Consider the following 17,662-nt stretch of genomic DNA (forward strand, 5'->3'; position numbering starts at 1 on the left):
ACCATTATGGTGATATTTTTTTTGTACTGAAATGTGATTTTATTTGTATATTAATAAAGTTGCCTTGGGGTCAGAGCAAGCCATAGCAGAAGCTGGGTGGTGGTGGTGCACGCTTTTAATCCCAGCACTTGGTAGGCAGAGCTAGGTGGATCTCTGTGTGTTCAAGGATACAGCCAGCATGGAGACACACGCCTTTAATCTCAATACCAGCCATAGAAGACCTGGAGGTCTGTACAGACAGGAAGTGATGAGGAGGTCATGTGGCTGGTTTACAACCAATGAGAAGGCAGAACAGAAAGTCCATATAAAAGACAGGAGACAGCAAGTAGCTCTCTTGTGGAGAGGAAAGACAGAGCAGAAGTGAAGGGTAAGGTTTTTCAGCTCTCAGCTATTGCTCTGACCTCTTGGCTATTAACTCCACAATTGGCTCTGTGTTTCTTATTTAACAAGATTGTTACATCTACACACCACTGCCTGGCCTCTATGGTTAACTAGTGGCTAGCTCCGCCATCTGATCATCAGGGGAGCTTTGTCAGAACACAAACAAAAGACCATAAACACCTGGGCTCTGTTAATGGGGCAGAAGGACCCCTTGTCCTGGGGCTGGTCCTGGGCACTGCACAGTGTTTGTTTCTGTTGCTGCCATCACCCACCAATGCTTATGGCATGCTCCACCTCCACTTCAAATGACCCAAAACTGTCTCTGGATATTGGCAAATGTCTCCTAGGGGAAGGAGTGGTGGGCCAGAGAGAGGATTGTTCTAAATTGAGAATGACCGTAGTCAGTGTTATGAGTGCCAATGGACAAGAGGGTTTAAGTTTACCATTATGAAATATTTGAGTTCCTCAGCTGAAAATTATTCTAGAAAAAACACACAAATGAAACAATACTATCACCATTGTCTTAGTTGGGGTTGCTATTGCTGTGATGAAACACCATGACCATAGCAAATTGGGGAGGAAAAGTTTTATTTGGCTTATACTTCCACATCACTGTTCATCAATGAAGGGAGTCAGGACAGGAACTCAAACAGGCCAGGAAGCTGGAGGCAGGAGCTGATGCAGAGACCGTGGAGGGGTGCTGCTTGTGGGCTTGTTCAGCCTGCTTTCTCATAGTACCCAGGACCACCAGCCTAGAAATGGCACCTGCCACAGTGGCCTGGGCCCTCTACCCATTAATCACTAATTAAGAAATGTCATAAACCTATGGAGGCATTTTCTCAACTGCTCCCTCCTGTCTGTGCCAAGCTGACACAAAGCGAGCCAGAACAACCATAAATCCTTATAAAGAATTCTGAAAGAATAATCAGTGTCAATGGGACCCAAGAAATAGCTTGTCAGTTAACTTGGTGACAATGTAGTGTCTTTCTTCATTATCCTCATCTCCATCCTCATCATCATCTGTGTATGATGTGCATGTAGGAGAATGTGTGGAGAACTTAATGGAGTTGGTCCTTCCCTTCCATGTTTATACAAATCCTGGCTTGCAGAAGGACTTTCACCCAATGAGCTACCTCACCAGCCCATGATGCTATTTTTTAAGTACAGTGAGATTTTGCAGCAAAGATTGCTAATACATTTGTCTCCATGGCTCACAATGAACTAGGGGTCAAAGCTTGTGTCATGAGGTGAACACACTTTGCCTTTTAACAGGACAACACATTATGGACTCTACAAGCAAGATCTCCCATGGTAAAACCAAAGCTGTCTACTGAGGAGGACATCATTTTTTGGTTGTTATTGTTTTGCTTTTTTGAAGAAATGGACTGTGTTATCCTGAATCAAGGTACAGCACACATCCTTCATCCCCACATCCATCCCTTGATATGTTCTCATGTATTGGGGAAAGCTGGAGGTTTTAAGCGACCTCAGTAGTAAGGCAAGTTGAATTCTGGAAGTAGGGTTCAAACCCAGTATCAACAGCTCATGTGGGCTCATCAAAACCTAGAAAAAAATGTATGCAGTTTGGAGAAAGAAATCAATTCTTTCTGAAAGCTCTTGATAACTGAGCCCTTGATACATACTTGATAGCAGGATGAAGCAGCCATTTCTCCTATGACTCAAATAATTTCTATCAGATACCTCCAGATACTGAACTAGCTACCCAAATGCCTAGCTACCCAGAGAAGACACATTTGGTTTCTGGAGCATATATTTTAAGCTGGATGTTTTGGAAACGTCACTAACAAGGGACACTGAAAAGCCATGCCTACTGAGATTTTAAATATGCAAATGACTTAAAATGACCCTCCTCCCCCTTCCCCATCAGTCACTTGCTGTGCAACTATGTTCTATGTTTAGAGACTTCTGATGATCAGATTCCAACTTCCTTGGTTTTGCAGGGCCTCAGGATGTTACCTAAGGAGGAATTGCTGTCTACTTGGTGTTCTCAGGAAGTCTGACCCTACCTCTCAGTGTTCTGCAGTGACATCTACCTAATTCCCCAGCGAGCAGAGAGCACTGTGTGCTGTTACCCCAGCTTTTGCAGAAGATGCTCTGTGAATACTGTCTGAGTCAGACCAAAGCAGACTGAACTCCAGGTTCTCCAGTCACCGGATATGTAATTTCTGGGTGAGTCACTTAACTTCTCTGAGCTTTGATTTTTCTCACTTATAAAGTAAGACAAAAACCTAAGCATCTCATAGGGTTTCAATTAAGATGGAACAGCTGTCTAATTGGACACATGACAGATTGGAAATCATGCCTAGTACTGGGAGCTCAGCCAACTATGGATGGCTAGTGATGTCATGGATCTTAGGGGACAACTTATGACCATATAACATCACTAGACCAGAATAATTCCTAATTGCATTATAGTTATCCTTATATCCATAGCTATGTGTAGCTGTCACCTCTCATCCAAGGAACTTCTCTTTGTATTAGAGATCATCACAGAAAACCACAACTGATCAAAATATAGAAAAGAGCTGCCCCTGTGGTACCAAGTCCAGTGGATGCATCTACAACACAATGTCTGTATGGAAGACTCAGGGACCATCAAAGAAGATGAGAAGGAAATACTGTGGCCAAGAAGTCACTTTGAGGTTGTACTTCCTAGAAATGAGAGGGAAGCTTTGACCATGATACCTCGACAATATGGCTGCTTCAATGAGACCTGAACAATGACATCACCCAAGACATGGGAATGTGGGAGGAGAAATCTCATGAGGCCTCACCCCTAAACAAAGGAATACAGGCAACCAATGACTTCCAAGAGGAGAAATAAGTCCCCTGCAGGATGAGGACCCTAGCTGGTTCTCTAATATAAGTGGTCAGCTCTGAAATCATATGCATACAAGCAACACTAAATAGAATCAGCAGGTTATACTTAAAATTGTGTGTGTGTGTGTGTGTGTGTGTGTGTGTGTGTGTGTGTGTGTGTGTAAAACAGTAATAATTAAAGAAAAACATGGCCATGAATTTGAGAGGGTGTAAGTGGATAACATGGGGAGGAGTGGAGAGGGAAAGGGAAGGGAGAAATCATGTCATTATATTTTAATTAAAATAATTTAAAAAGGAAGTGAAAGGATATAAGCACTGATACAGGTAATATGCTCAGCACGCACCCCTGGAGTTTAGTTAGGGTTTGTCTAGTTTCCTTAGTGATAGTGGACAGGAGCCCATCACCTCACCTGAGGAGAACAACACCCAGGGGGGATCTGTAGAAGTGTTAACTTTCTATCACGGTGACACATAATTGGGATGAACAATGTGATGGTCAGTTATAACTGTCAACTTGACACAATCTAAAATCAGGAAGGGAGTCTCGATGGGGGCTGTCCAGATGAGGTTGGCCTATAGGGGACTGTCTTGGTTATTGAAAACCTGTCCACTGTGGGGGGCATCATGCCCTGGGAAGGGCATTCTGGACTGCACAAGAGTGGAGAAAGCTCGAGGAAGGTTAGCATGCATGTATGAGTTCACTGCTCTCTGCTGTTGACTGTGGGTGCAATGTGACCACCTTGACTTCCCCACCGTGGTGGTCTGCAACCTGGAAGTGTGAGCAGGGGGTGATGAGCTATTCCTAATTGTGAATCAAAGCTGGAGGCATTGTTGTTCGTTACAACAGGAGGTCGCAAGCATGAGATAAGTGAGCTTTCTTCCTTCTGCATTGTCTTTGACTTAAGTTCTTGGTAGACTCGGTGGGGGAAGAGATGAAAATTGGTCAAGTAATTGCCACCAGTGATAATACTGAGGGTCACTGACTAGGGACAAAGTAGGGGCTTCCTCTGCAGTCAGTGGGGCTGCAGAGCCAGTCAGAGGTGGAGCAAGGGAGGCTGTACCGAGCAGCAGAGGGCCACACAGGAGAACCAAGTACTTCTGCTCCTGCTGTTCACTGTCATCAGAAATGACAATGGGTGGGAACGATCACTCTTCACTGAAATGGTCTTTAAAAAGGTAACACTGCAAGTCAAGAAAATTACCCCTGAACTGTCAGTTGGCGACTGCAGGTTGAGGTCTTAAAGTTAGGGAAAGGAATCAACATGGTTTGCAAGGATGGGGCTTGGAGGAGTCTGAAGTCACAAGGGTAAAACCAAGGGCCATGGAGATGAGCATGCTCCCAATTTAAACACTCTGATAGACTTTGTCAGGGGACATTTGATCATCAGGGCACAAGTCACAGAATGATGGAGCAGGTTGAAGTTTAAGCCTGTTCTTCATAGTGTTTGCTCTCTTAACAAATGCCTGCTTCTGTTGAAAACTACAGCCAGCTCTTAAGGTGATGCAATTTTCTAGTCACATTGTCTTAGTGCTTAAAATTAGAATTCGCCGTCCCATTTTAAAAACACAAACAAAGCCGAGCAGCGGCTGGTACTAAAGCCCGACCGCCTGAGTGCTGACAGGCCCCTTTGCATGTAATTGGTGGGTAGATAAGGATGTAGTTCACAAATAGACAATGCCGAGCCAATGCTACATAAAAGTCACATTCCAAACTGCCATAATTCAGGTAATTTTGCTTCTTTTTGGATTTAAGAAAATCCAATTAATTCTTGAAAAAGTCTACATATCTTGCAAATTGAGTGTTTGCCTGAAAAAACTAAATATTTGCTCACATAAGTATATTTTGTTTGTAACTTTAGAAATGGTATTAAGCACATTTTAGAGACATGACATTCATTTTTTTTTTTTTTAGAAAAAGTAACTAACGTTAGTATTGACATTTATCAAGAATGCCATATTTTACCTCACAAAATGAAATAAACTCTGCTTTTCAGACCTGCTGAGATTAAAATTTGTAATCACAAATGGCTGGTATTGGGTAGAAACTTCCTGTATGGATAGGATGACATATAACATTCCATTTATGCTGTAAGTGCTCTTATCTCAGCTCTACCAGAGAGGACAGTGGCATCATTATGGGAAATAGAGTCTGCACCACCATTATTAGCCCTTTTATTGTCCATGAAGACCATGGAGTCTATTAAATATTTTGAATAGTAATGTCATATTCCTAAGAGCCTCATGAAGAAAGGTTATCAGTGTATCCATAAGGAGACAGACACAGAAGGCCAGCTGTTTTCGGTGCACGATGAACTGGTAAATTACAGTGTTGCTCAGAAGGCAGAATCCAGATCAGGCACAAGAGGACATGTTTAGGGATATCGTTCATGAAGGCAGGGGGTCAGGGCTCTGAGCCCAGAGCGAGCGACTGAGACTAGCAGAGATGCCTGATGGTGTTCACACTCAGGCTCAGATGTGAACGCAGCAGGTGAGGAGCGGCAAGCAAGGACGGAAGAGGAGTGGAGGGCAAGGCAGTGTTAGAGGCAGCCGTATAGAATTCCAGACAGACAGACAGACAGACAGACAGAGGCCCACAAGCCCTCCTTTGATACTGGTCTGCAGCCTACTCTACATCTGTTGTTCAACTTTGTCAAGTCTGTGGCTGCTCTTTGACTGTTTCTCTATCTGTGGAATGTTCCAGAGAGTTTATCTTTGGATAAACTTTAATCTTTGGATTGTGACAGCTCTCACCAGATACCCAAAACCTCCGCTTTTGGATTTCTGGCCTCCATCTGTGGTGCTCAGCTGTGTCAGGCCATGAGGACCAAGACAGATGGGTTCTGACAGCGCTATGCTGGGCATCTTAGTGCCTGAGGCAAAGGAAGAACGCCTGTCCACACATTGGGATTTTCACATTACATTTAGTAGCTAAGGTTTTCCAGGTCATTAAAGGCATTGACAAAGTCTGTTTGCTTCTATTAAAACAGAAAGTCAAAAGTTATAATGAGTTCTGCTTTAGTTATAAACGAGATACTTACATTTAAATAATGCTACATTTTAAAACCCCTACTTTACATTTTTCACTTCAACACATTACTGTTATGTGGGAAAACGCAAACTATTAAAAATTCACAAGACCATGCACAGGGCAACACTGTTTCTTTTGCCTCAGGCTCTAAACTGGCTTGAGAAGTTACCACTGAGAGTCCAAGGGTAGGAATTTCTTCTGTTTCTTTTCCTGCTTCTCCTCCTTCTTTTCCCCATTGATCAATTAGTACAGCCATTAGAATAATTCTCTTAAAGAAATCAACTGAAGTGGAGGACACATGACCCACCCAGTCAGAATAATTTGGAATTATCTCTAGTGCTAGTGTGGTGTTTTGAATGAGAACAGCCCCTACAAGTCACGTTTGAATGCATGGTCTCCAGTTGTTGGAAATGTTTGAGAAGGATTAGGAGTAAGGCCTGATGGAGTACACATGAGGGTAGGCTTTAAGGTTTCAAAGGCCCATGCCAATCCAGTTGGTTTCTTTCTCTGCCTCAATGGTAATTGTTTCAACATGTAAGTTCTCAGTTCCTGCTTCAGCACCAGGGCTGCTGGCCTGCAGCCATGCTTTCTGCCATGGACTTACCTTCTAAAGCTATAAGCAAGCCCCCTAGTTGAATGCTTTCTTTTATAAGAAAAGAAAATGTCTGTTCACAGCAATAGAAAAGTAATATAGCTGGTTAGTTTTGTTTTGTCAATGTGACTCTTCATTTGGGAAGAGGAACTCTCAATTAAGAAAATGCCTCCATCAGATTGGCCTGTAGACAACAAGTATGTGGGGGCATTTCCTTGATTGATGATTGATGTGGGAAGATCTGGACCACTGTGGGTGGTGCCATCCCTGAGCAGGTGGTCCTGGGTGGTATAAGAAAGTGAGTGAAGGAAGCCAGGAAACAGAACTCCATTTTGGTCTGTGCATCAGGTACTCTTCCTGGTTCCTGGATGAAGGACCACAAACTTTAAGATGAGACAAACCATTTCCTCCCTCAAGTTATTTTTAGTCATGGTGTTTCATCACAGCAACAGAAACCCTGGGATACCTCTTGAGTCAGAACACCTCTTCCTATTCTTTACTCATGAATGTTAGGATGGGAAGAGACTTCCCCTATACTTCTGGAAGATTTGTTTGATCAGGGCCCAGGTTGTCTCTCAGTTCTTCCAATGGAGGTGTGGGTGGGTGGACTGGGAACGAGGGACTCAGCCCTTCATATCCCGAATCTCCCTGCTTTCAGGAAACTGTTCTGGCGAGTCCTGCTCCTCTGCCACCAAGGAGTGAAAAACTAAGCTGAGTGCTACTCAGGATGACTACTCTCTTGATAGGGTGGGAATCTTACTTAGTGATCCCTTCTAGTAACCCAACAAGTCACACAAATACGCCTACATTAACACAGAACAGAACACTGCAAGAGAGAAATCTCAACTCTTGGTTGACTGAAAGTACTCAAAGGTCATGGGCCTAGGGGAAAACTTATTACTATTATTCTGCTAAAGGAACATTGTAATAAAATGACTCCTAATGACATTACTATACTCATAGGCAGAGAATTTCTTAACTCTTATCAGAAAAGGTCCTTTTTGTCGTAGATAGGAATTAATAAAGAGACCCAGACCCAGAACTGGACAACGTGCAGAGTGAGAGACTGTGGAGCACTCAGCCTTACACATGTCTATTTACCTGCTATCAATCAACTAACTACTGATTGTTTCATATTTTCTTCAGAATCAGAGTTCAGAGAACTCTAAGAAGTCTCTAGAACTCCTTTATTTATTCTCCTGGGACTATGAACAGTCAGCTTTAGGTAATACACACATCAGAGTTGTAGGTCCCTGCCTAGCTGTTCTGGTTACCGGATGACTCCTGGACACAGCCATGCATCACTCGGTAGTTGACATCTGTGTACTTACCTGGGCGTGCTCCTGGCTGGGTACAGCACTCAGACCCGTGGCTGCCATGTATGTGCTACCGATGGTCTTGATCTTCTCAACACCACTGAATTTAGGCTTGGAAAGCAGCTGCAGAGCAATGACAATCACTGTTACTTAGCCAGGTGCTGACTTGAATCCTTGGCTCTACAGAGCCATTTTTGGATCCCAGGCCGAAACAAAGGGCATGTCACCCTCCCACCTCAGCATGTTAGGAGCGGACATTTTATGCATTTCATAAGCATGTCACCTTGGAGGGGAAGGGAACACAATGATGTGCTTGTGATGCACACAGATTGCCTGTCAAACTTAGGGAAGGAACCAGCATAAATTATGATGCAAGAAACAGGCTGCAAATAAATCCCCAGCCCCACGTGTAAAAGGCACCAATACAACACTGATTCAGTGTGGAAGGTCTTTCCTTCAGGGTCTGCAAGTTTTTGACAGTTGAGGACTTGAGGCGAGGAGAATAAAGACCCCACGAAACACCTCACCCTCCCATCAGCCCCAATCTAGTATGTCTGTCTCAGTACCAGTTACAGGCTTCTGCATTCACCCTCATGCTGCTACAGTAGGAAGGATGAAGCTGTGGGAAGCCTAGGGTTGGGGAGAGACTCAGGAGGGCCTATGTCAGGAGGGCAGGCTGAAATGAACAGCATCCACCAAGGACCAGGGGCTTTGCTGCTTGCTTAGCACTCTGCTATTCAGAGAATATCCTTCTGGGCTTAATGGCAGAAAATTTAAAGGCTGTGAGAAAATCCTTGTGTCACATATCCACACAGCTCCTGCCACTCACTTGCCAACACTGGGAAGCCTGTATCTTGCTGCAGGCAAGCTGGAGCTAACATGCCACTGCCTTTCTCTATACACATGGTATAAGAGCAGGAGTCTTTGATTGTCCTGACTCCTCCATGAACATCTAGAGGGAACTCACAGTGGAGATGAGGTAGTAAAAACACACAGGATCCAGAAGACACGAGCAACTGTGTACCTCTGAAACCATCATGCTATACAATATCCTCACGTATTTCAAAGCTTCATGATTCAGAATGAACACACACTCACAGAAGACAAATGTCTTCTATTTTGTATAATATTGATAATAATAGTGCATCTGCAGTGGCCTTGAAATCACGGGTGTGGGTTTTTCTTTCTTACCAGAAAATAGGACATATTATTCTCTAATAGACAGAATATTACAAGTTGAAAAATGATACCTATTTCTAAGCCTAAAATATATGCCATGTCCCCTCTGGAAAATGATATATTACCCACACATGTATTGCTTTGTCAACAATAAAGTATGCCATTCATATACAGCTCAATTTAGTGTCTGCCAGAGACCTTGAAATAGGAAATGATGCCAATAATCTACTGCAATAAATAGATTGATTATATTTTAATATATAAAGGGCTCAGTAATATTTTTCCTGGAGGATAAGTCCTTCTAGAAAGTCTTACTAATGAATTAGATGCAGATTTTAGTAGCTGTCCCTTGCAGTTATATTAGCTTTATAATAAAATGTATTTCTCCTCCAAATTATCCAGTGAGCATGGTACAGAATATGACTTGAGCTCAAACTACCAAGCGTTAGGTGGTCCCAAAAGCCCATAAAAGAGTTGGAGACAGCTCTCGTTCCCACTGTTTGGAGTCCCACAAGAAGACCAAGGTACACAACTGTAAAATAAATGCAGAGAGCCTAGGTCAGTCCCATGGAGGCTTCCTGGTTGTCAGTTCAGTCTCTGTGAGATCCAACGAGCCTAGGTTAGTTACTCCTCATACTGGGTCACCTTGCCCAACGTTAATACATGGGGAAGTGCTTAGTCTTATTGCAACTTGATATGTCATGCTTTGTTGATATCCATGGGAGACCTGCCCTTTCCTAAACAGAAACGGAGGAGGAGTGGATTGGGATGGGAACAGAGGGGGGTGGGTGGGGGAGGACTGGGAGAAGAGGAGGGAAGAGTAACTAAAAAAAGAGAAAGAAAGCAAAAACAGAAAAAAAAAGAGTTAAGTGGAAGGGCAAGTCTGAAGGCATGTTACTGTCCTGAACTAATTTCAACAGTCTAGGAAGCATGCTGTCGGGTTGAGACATCCCCGCTCTTCAGGTAAGTCTCAGCACTTACATCATCAAAGTCCGCAATGATCTCATTCAGGAGCCGAAGGCATTCCAAGCCTTCCTTGTTCACGTCTGACTCCGTGTAGAACTCCTTGAAGTCTGGGATGGAGGCGAACATGACGCAGACACAGTCATAGGACTGGTGATATAGCTCCTGAAGGAAGGACAGGGCGTGAGCATTCGCTGGCCTTCCCCACCATGGCCCTTCAGATGTGAGCGCTTGGGGAAATGGCAATGTTCACAGGGAGTGGTGCCCTCTCCTTGCCAGCCACACAGGCAGCACCAGCCACACGAGGGCTGCTTCCACTCAAGGCTATTCATCTGTTTTCACGGAACCCTCTCCATCCTTCCTGAAAGATGCTATTGGTACACATGCCATCTTGACCTTCAGGAACTCAAGTTCTAGGCCCTTCCACAGGTGCCACTGAGACAGATAAATCTACGTTCCATCGGCCACCAGCTATCAGTAGGAATCCTTGAGTGAAACCTGTCCTTTCTGCTTCAGACTGTTGTAATCTATCAGAGGCTGAGTTAGGACAACATGCCCTCCAGCCAACTGAAGGAAAGTAAGATCCATTCCTCAAAGAACAAAACAGTATTAAAATAGTGTGTTATGGCCTCATCCTTTGGATGTAAGTCTGTTTTTTCCTTTTTATTGGGTCCTGCAAAGAAGATAAAACTATTCAAGTGATTCCTTCAATTGCACCAGAAAAAATGAAGCCCCTCAGGCCACTTATTCACACAGTATGAAATCCCAGATGCATGTAGTTAAAATATCCTTTCACTTCAAGCAGAGTCCAGTCCTTTGTATAATGACAGTAAAGCTGCAGCATCCTGCCTTACAGTTTCAAGTGAGCCTTTCCATTGTTTTCCCATGGTAGAGTGATACCTTCACATCCAATGGTTTCAGAAGGAAGGGCTCTGGGTGGGTTCATTCCAAGTATGGAGAACCTGTCTGCAGCACAGGCAGAACAGCCTAGTACCACTGGGTTTACAGTACAGCATGGGAAAGGCTCACTTGGCCAGGAAGTATGAGGAGTGTCCAGTTAAACAGACAGACAGCCTCAGAGTGGGAACAGCACTCGAATGGCTGGTGCTGCCCTTGCGTCTGAGTAGGGGGAGAGGGTGCCACTCTCTATGAACACTGCCAGAGAGCTCTGCTCCCACAGCAGCTAGGCCAATCCTCTGGCAAGGTGCATACTTGAATAGCACTGCCATCCAGGTTTGGTACCTCTCAGAGGGACTATTTTGTATTCAGAGTAGCCTCATAATAAACACTTTAGGGCATGGCAACCCAAAGGAAGGTCACAACAGCTTCAAGGAAAATCAGATTCATGCCAAGATCCTATTCCCAGAACCTTTCATTTTGTAGTGCATTCAGCTACTGTCTCCAAATCTGTGAATGCCACAAGAACAATAGCATCAAGGATCTCTCTCTTCTCTTCACTCAGTGTGGTTGAGTTGGCGTGCAGCGCAGGTCTCTCTGCAAAGCTGTTTTCTGAACTAAACTTCATATCCTTTGTAGACAATATGAGACTGCCAAGGCCAGGTTCCAGTAATGCTGGCTACTGCTTGGGAGTCAGGGCACCGGAAAAGAGATAAGAGCAAAGGGAGCCCATTTTGGTCAAATTCATTTAATGCAAGTCCTAAAAGATGCACCGATTCTCTGCTTAAGGCTAAGGGCACATTTAGCAACACTAGGAGCCATTCTGTGTACGTTGTACCCTCTGCTGACATTGGCGGCTGTCAGTGGTCCTGGGAATGAAGCATAGGTGGGCTAGCAGCCATCACATACTGAGCACCCATCTCATGATAGGGTGCACTCATCTAGGAACACAGTACCTTCATTACTACACATGACTGCAATCTGACGAAGCCTATGCTATTGCTTTCTTCCTACAGGTAAGGAAACTGAGGCACAGAGCAATCGCATCAGTTGTCCAAAGCTGAAATTACTCAGGTTGACCTTGGGGCCTACCCCCATTCAGGTTTAAGTGATACTCTATGTAGAGTCTGCCAAGTGACTATGGGCTGGCTATACTTGCTTCAATCAGGCACCTGCCACTGTGGATCCTGTGGGTTCATTTTTCTCTCTTCTCCTGGGGTCTTGAAGATATTTGGGAGTGGGACTAGATGGAATGTATGGTTGTTTTGACTGCTAGTCATCTCTTGCTGTGGCTGTCACACAGGAATGCGTAAAGAAACCGGCTATGAGGTTTCTAAGAAGGTGAGTATCTGGGCTTCCCCACTGACCACATGAGCTTCATCCTTAAGGATGGGTTCTGAGCATCCACATCACTTCAGGAAGCTCCAGGGATGTACTGCTTGTGACTCTGATGAACAGCTGAGGTCAGGAGGAAGTGAGACTCAGAAGAGTTGAGGGACCCAATAAGGCTTTCAGCTGGCTTGGAAGATGAGTTAGGACCAATCTCTGCATTTGTGGCAGACCATACAAGCTAGTAGACCCCATGAACTGTATACTGTTCACCCTCTCTGCTGAAAATTAGTCATCTGGAATCTTTAGAGAAATGCTCAGGGTAAGCTGAGACCACTATACTTGAAACCAAGGAAACTCCAGAGCTTTCCAGATTCTTTGTCACTGATGAAACCTGTAGTCTTGAAAGCATAATCTGAATTGATGGACAGCTCTCAGCCTCTGGATTGAGTAGGAGCCAGAGAGAACCACATTCTGACCAGTGGGTAGCCTAAACCTGGGCACACTCCAGAGGATCCGGGGACTGGATGGAGACATGCAGGTAACCCTTGAGAAGATTCTATGGTTCAGCTAGGAATGGGTGACTCATACGGCTACCAAAACCTTTCACCAAACTCAGACACATACACGTGATGACACCATTGAACAAACGCAAAGAATGAAAGGGTCATCATGAAGACATCACTTCTGTGTCCACTGTCCCCATTAATTTGTACCAAGTAATGTAGCAAGTTCTCCCCCTGTGCTGAACAAAAGCCTGGGGTAATCCCAAGGGTTTTCTTATCAGCTGGGGTAATACAAAATCCTTTCATCAATAATTAAAATACCCAGTCCAATTAGTAATCAAACCCCGGGCCTGCTGACTGTGGTGAGGAAGGGGATACAGCAGGACTTTCCTCACTCTACCTACCTGGAACTTCTTTGGCAAGCCTTAGTCTTCTGGCCATGTTCTTTCCCAAACCACCCAGGATGGAGAGCCAGGGGAGAGCAGGTGGTTGGGGTCCAGGTCAACTTTGTTGCATTTACTCACCGACTGCATTACCCTCCCTGCGCAGTGACACCTGGCTTTTCTCCTGTGGATGTTTTTGAGGGTCTACTGCTGACTCCTTACTACATGCCCTTCACTGGACATTTACTGTCCCATGTGGTGAACACTAGGCATGTAACTGGTTGCCATCATTCTCCTAGTCTTGTGCTCTCAGCCTATTCTTCCCGGTTCTCTGGTAGAGTCTGTCTACTTCTCCAGGGAATTTTGTGAACAGGGCCTTGTCTGTGCTCATTCTCATCCTTGGTCCCTGAAAAACACCTAGCCTCTTTACTTTCCTAAATCCTGGCTGTCTAGTTATAGTCTCAATCTCCCAGCCCTGTGGGCCTAGACACCCGATCACACCTTCTTCTTGGCATTTTCAAATGTCAGGACTCATTATCTCTATCCTGAGTTTCAGGACCTTCCCAGGACTATTCAGAGTCCTAACTCAGTCAGTACTAGGCTGTAGGTTATGGGAAGGGTCCACGATGCCCCTCAGAAGGAGTCTCACTTCCACTATGTTCTCTCCTCTTCCGCGTCTCCCAGTTAGTTCTATACAGGTCAGAACCTATAGCTGGGCTTCAAGGAGAGCATTCCCAGGCTCTGCCCACTTTTTGGTGCTTTCTTTGGAATACAAGAGTCAATGTCTGTAGTGTCACAACCCAAGAGTCACTTTAATGCCCTGTTCCACAACACGTGCACGCGCGCGTGCACACACACACACACACACACACACACACACACACACACACACATGGACTCATACACATGCTGTAGAGAAATGGCCAGGTTTCAGCAGTTAGGGACAAAGATGAACGAACCAAATATACCCTTTCCCCCAAAGGACTGGAGATTGGAGCGATAAACACTGAGGACATAAAAGTAACCATGGTGGAGGGTGCTTATACCCAGGAATGGTGATGCTTGGGGCATCTCACCAGGCTGGAAGGAGTTTGGTGTGTTCTAGAAAGTGTCCAGAGTTGTGCTGGTATTTTCTCTTCCTGATCCAAGCTACTTTACCAGGCCTTCTGGTCTTGCCCATTACCCTACTGACATGTGTATAAATTGTTTAGCCCCATGATCCTAAACTGTCAGGCAATGACTAATTTGTTAGGGCCTCATGTAATTAGTTATCTCCTGAAAGTACAGTGCAAACCTGTCTATTGCTTTCCTAGATAAGGAATGCTGTGGGCATTGGGCTGGAAGTACTCAAAAGGCTTTCATTTATAAAGTATATCCCCAGAATGTCTGCTGATCAAGACTTGGTTCCCCAAAGGAGGCTGACTGGCTAAATTTACAGATAATCCCCCTTCACCTGGGTCTACAGAAAAGGGTCATCAGGTAACAAAGCAGTCTTCTCATCTAATGATGAGAGTGAGCTCTGATGTGTATTTAAGGGGCTTCCAAGAAACATTCCAGCCATGCGCAGTGGAGAGGACCCGTCCCTGGGTGCCCATCATGAGCTCTCCTTCTATAGGGTGGTTGTGTGGGATGACCAGAGGAGGGGCAAGGGTGTGCCTGTGAAGCTGGATTCAGAGCAATGCATTCCATGCCAGGCTCTGGGCAGAGGCACAGCAAGTGATACTTACCAAGACAAAAGTTTCAGGGAATTCTTACAGAGACTAAATAATTCTTGAGTCAAGTTTCTGAGGGCAGGTTAATTTCTGCTTTATACAGATGCAATGAGTAGGGGTTAAATAGGACAAACTGCAAGGACTTTTGCTGATGTAGGTGATGACAAGCCATGCCATTTTACTAGGATTTTTTTTTTCCAGAAAATTTCTGTGTAGTGGAGGATGTCCAAAGCACCAGTGCTTGACTCCAAACGCAACCATCACCCACACACCATGACACAGAGGCATGGGGAAGCTGCTTCCCTGGTTTTGGTCTTATGTGGGTGGATGAAGGACCCCATGTGATACTCTGTGAAATGCCTGCCCTCCCTGTGCACAGTACCATCTAAGTATCTCATTACATATCTACCCAGCACAACTGCAAAGCAAGTCACCCCCTTTCTCCCTTTATAAATGATAAGACCAAGGCTTAGATCTAGAAAGCACCCAGATGAGAAGGCTGCAGAAGTAGGCAGCATTGGGGCTAAGATATGAGGCCATGCTGCACAGCTCCAGGCTCTTTCTTCTCTTCTCTTCTCTTCTCTTCTCTTCTCTTCTCTTCTCTTCTCTTCTCTTCTCTTCTCTTCTCTTCTCTTCTCTTCTCTTCTCTTCTCCTCTCCTCTCCTCTCCTCTCCTCTCCTCTCCTCTCCTCTCCTCTCCTCTCCTCCTCCTCCTCCTCCTCCTCCTCCTCCTCCTCTACCTCCTCCTCTTCCTCTTCCTCTTCCTCTTCTCAATTACTGCCAAGACAGTGCTGATTGTCAACTTGGCTGCGTTAAGAAAGCCTGGGAAAGCAATCCAGCACTCCTCGGCTGTGTCTGTAGAAGATGCTTTCAGAGATGACCAGACCACAAGGGCTCTGACCTAACAGATGATTTAATCCCTCGATGGACCATTTTCATATTACTGGAAGGTAGTGAACATCAGGGGTAGGGCCACTGGAGGAAGCTTGTCACTGGGAGTGTCTTCTACAGATGTTCTGGCTCCACATTTTACCCTTTCCTTCTTCTTGGGCACTACAATGGACTGACTCTTCTAGAACCATAAACCAAAATGAATCGTTCTTCCCTTTAACTTGTTCTCCAGTATTCAGCTCATACTGACACAAAAGGGACCAGTGTTACTGAAGAAGGAAAGAAACCAGCCTGGAAGCTTGCATGGAATAAAGAGACAAGGAAGATAAAGGGAAGGGACTGTACTGCTGGCCCCGGATACTTCAGTGGGGGCAGGCCTGTGCTGTGGCATTCCATCTGGGCCCCCTTCCTGCTGGCACCGTGGCTCTCCCACGTCTGTAGTTGGAATCTTAAAAGTTCTTATTAATAAAATCAAAACTGAGCCAGGTATTGGGGTGAACGCTGGAAGATCAGAGAGACAGAACAAGCCACAGCCACCTCATCTTGCTAGTTTCTCAGCTGATCCTGTTTCCTCAGGCTGGAAGCCTCTGAGTCCTCATCCAGAATGAATCTCAGCTGAACTGTGTTGCTCCAAAGCCTAAAAGCGTAACCAGCCAAAATGCTTCTAGTTTCCACGTCTCCCCTTCAGCCCTTCCATGCAGCCCAGAATCTTCTTCCCTGCCACTTGCTGCTTTCATCTCCCAGCTAGTTTCTAGTACTTTCTCTTCAGATTCAGGGATCCTTTCCTTGCAGTGGCCTCCCCAGATCCTGAAAGGCACACTCTTGATATGTGTTGACAGACTGCTGTCCCCAAGAGGAGCCAAGAGTGGCCGTTCTGTCCTGTCCATTTCTGTATTTAGGACAGCGCCAGCTGGTTCGTAGGGCAATAGTAAAATCAGGCTAAACTTAGGATGAAATGAGCAGGACCAGCGAGGTGGTTGCTGGGTAACAGTGCTTGGTATGCAAGCCGGCGGACATGAATCTGGTTTGTAGAACACACACAGGTGGAGAGTACCAGCTTCCCAAAGCTGACCTCTGACCTCCACATGCACACACACATACACACACACACACACACACACTCACAAACACGACACATGTAAACCTTTAATCACACACATCAGTCACATAAAGCACAATAATAAAGAAATAAAACCTGGGAACAGCTAAAAGTATAATAGGCTCTAGTACCACTAACAAAAACAAAACTTCTTAATATGTACAGTGACTTAATTACTTGTGATCAATAATAAACAGGTCTCTGAGAAAGCTGCTTAGGTCAGAGAACACAGGTGATGAGGAAGAAACCTGCTTTGAGAGGATTGCTATACCCTGCACCCCTGGACTCCTCAGCTGCCATATATATGTAAAATCTTATTTTATTTGTAAATTATAAGTTCATTTTACTAAAGATACATCTCTCAGGGTATAAATGTAATCTATTAGACATCATTAAATCTGTAGTAAAATCGACACGAATTACAGTATCAGTGGAAAAAACCATAAGGAAAGAGCGGTGGATGGAGTCATGAAATGTCTATTCTAAAACCTACACTCCATTCTCAGCATGTGTGCAAGCTGCTCCAAGCCTCCTCACAAGAGGGTG

The 17,662-nt window shown here is 44.9% G+C and overlaps 1 protein-coding gene across 3 annotated transcripts in view; it reads right to left on the reverse strand.

The window, feature by feature from the left end:
- Adcy2 (adenylate cyclase 2) overlaps positions 1–17,662 on the reverse strand; it is a 381,912-nt gene that overhangs the window by 13,562 nt on the left and 350,688 nt on the right. For all 3 annotated transcript variants that reach the window (XM_036206713.1, XM_036206711.1, XM_036206714.1), the window contains 2 exons: positions 10,319–10,465; positions 8,174–8,281 (listed from right to left, as the gene is read on the reverse strand). In XM_036206713.1, the coding sequence (XP_036062606.1) occupies positions 8,174–8,281; positions 10,319–10,465 (255 nt within the window). The remainder of the gene's footprint in view (positions 1–8,173; positions 8,282–10,318; positions 10,466–17,662) is intronic.

This window comes from Onychomys torridus, chromosome 15, assembly GCF_903995425.1.
Source record: "Onychomys torridus chromosome 15, mOncTor1.1, whole genome shotgun sequence".
NCBI lineage: Eukaryota > Metazoa > Chordata > Mammalia > Rodentia > Cricetidae > Onychomys > Onychomys torridus.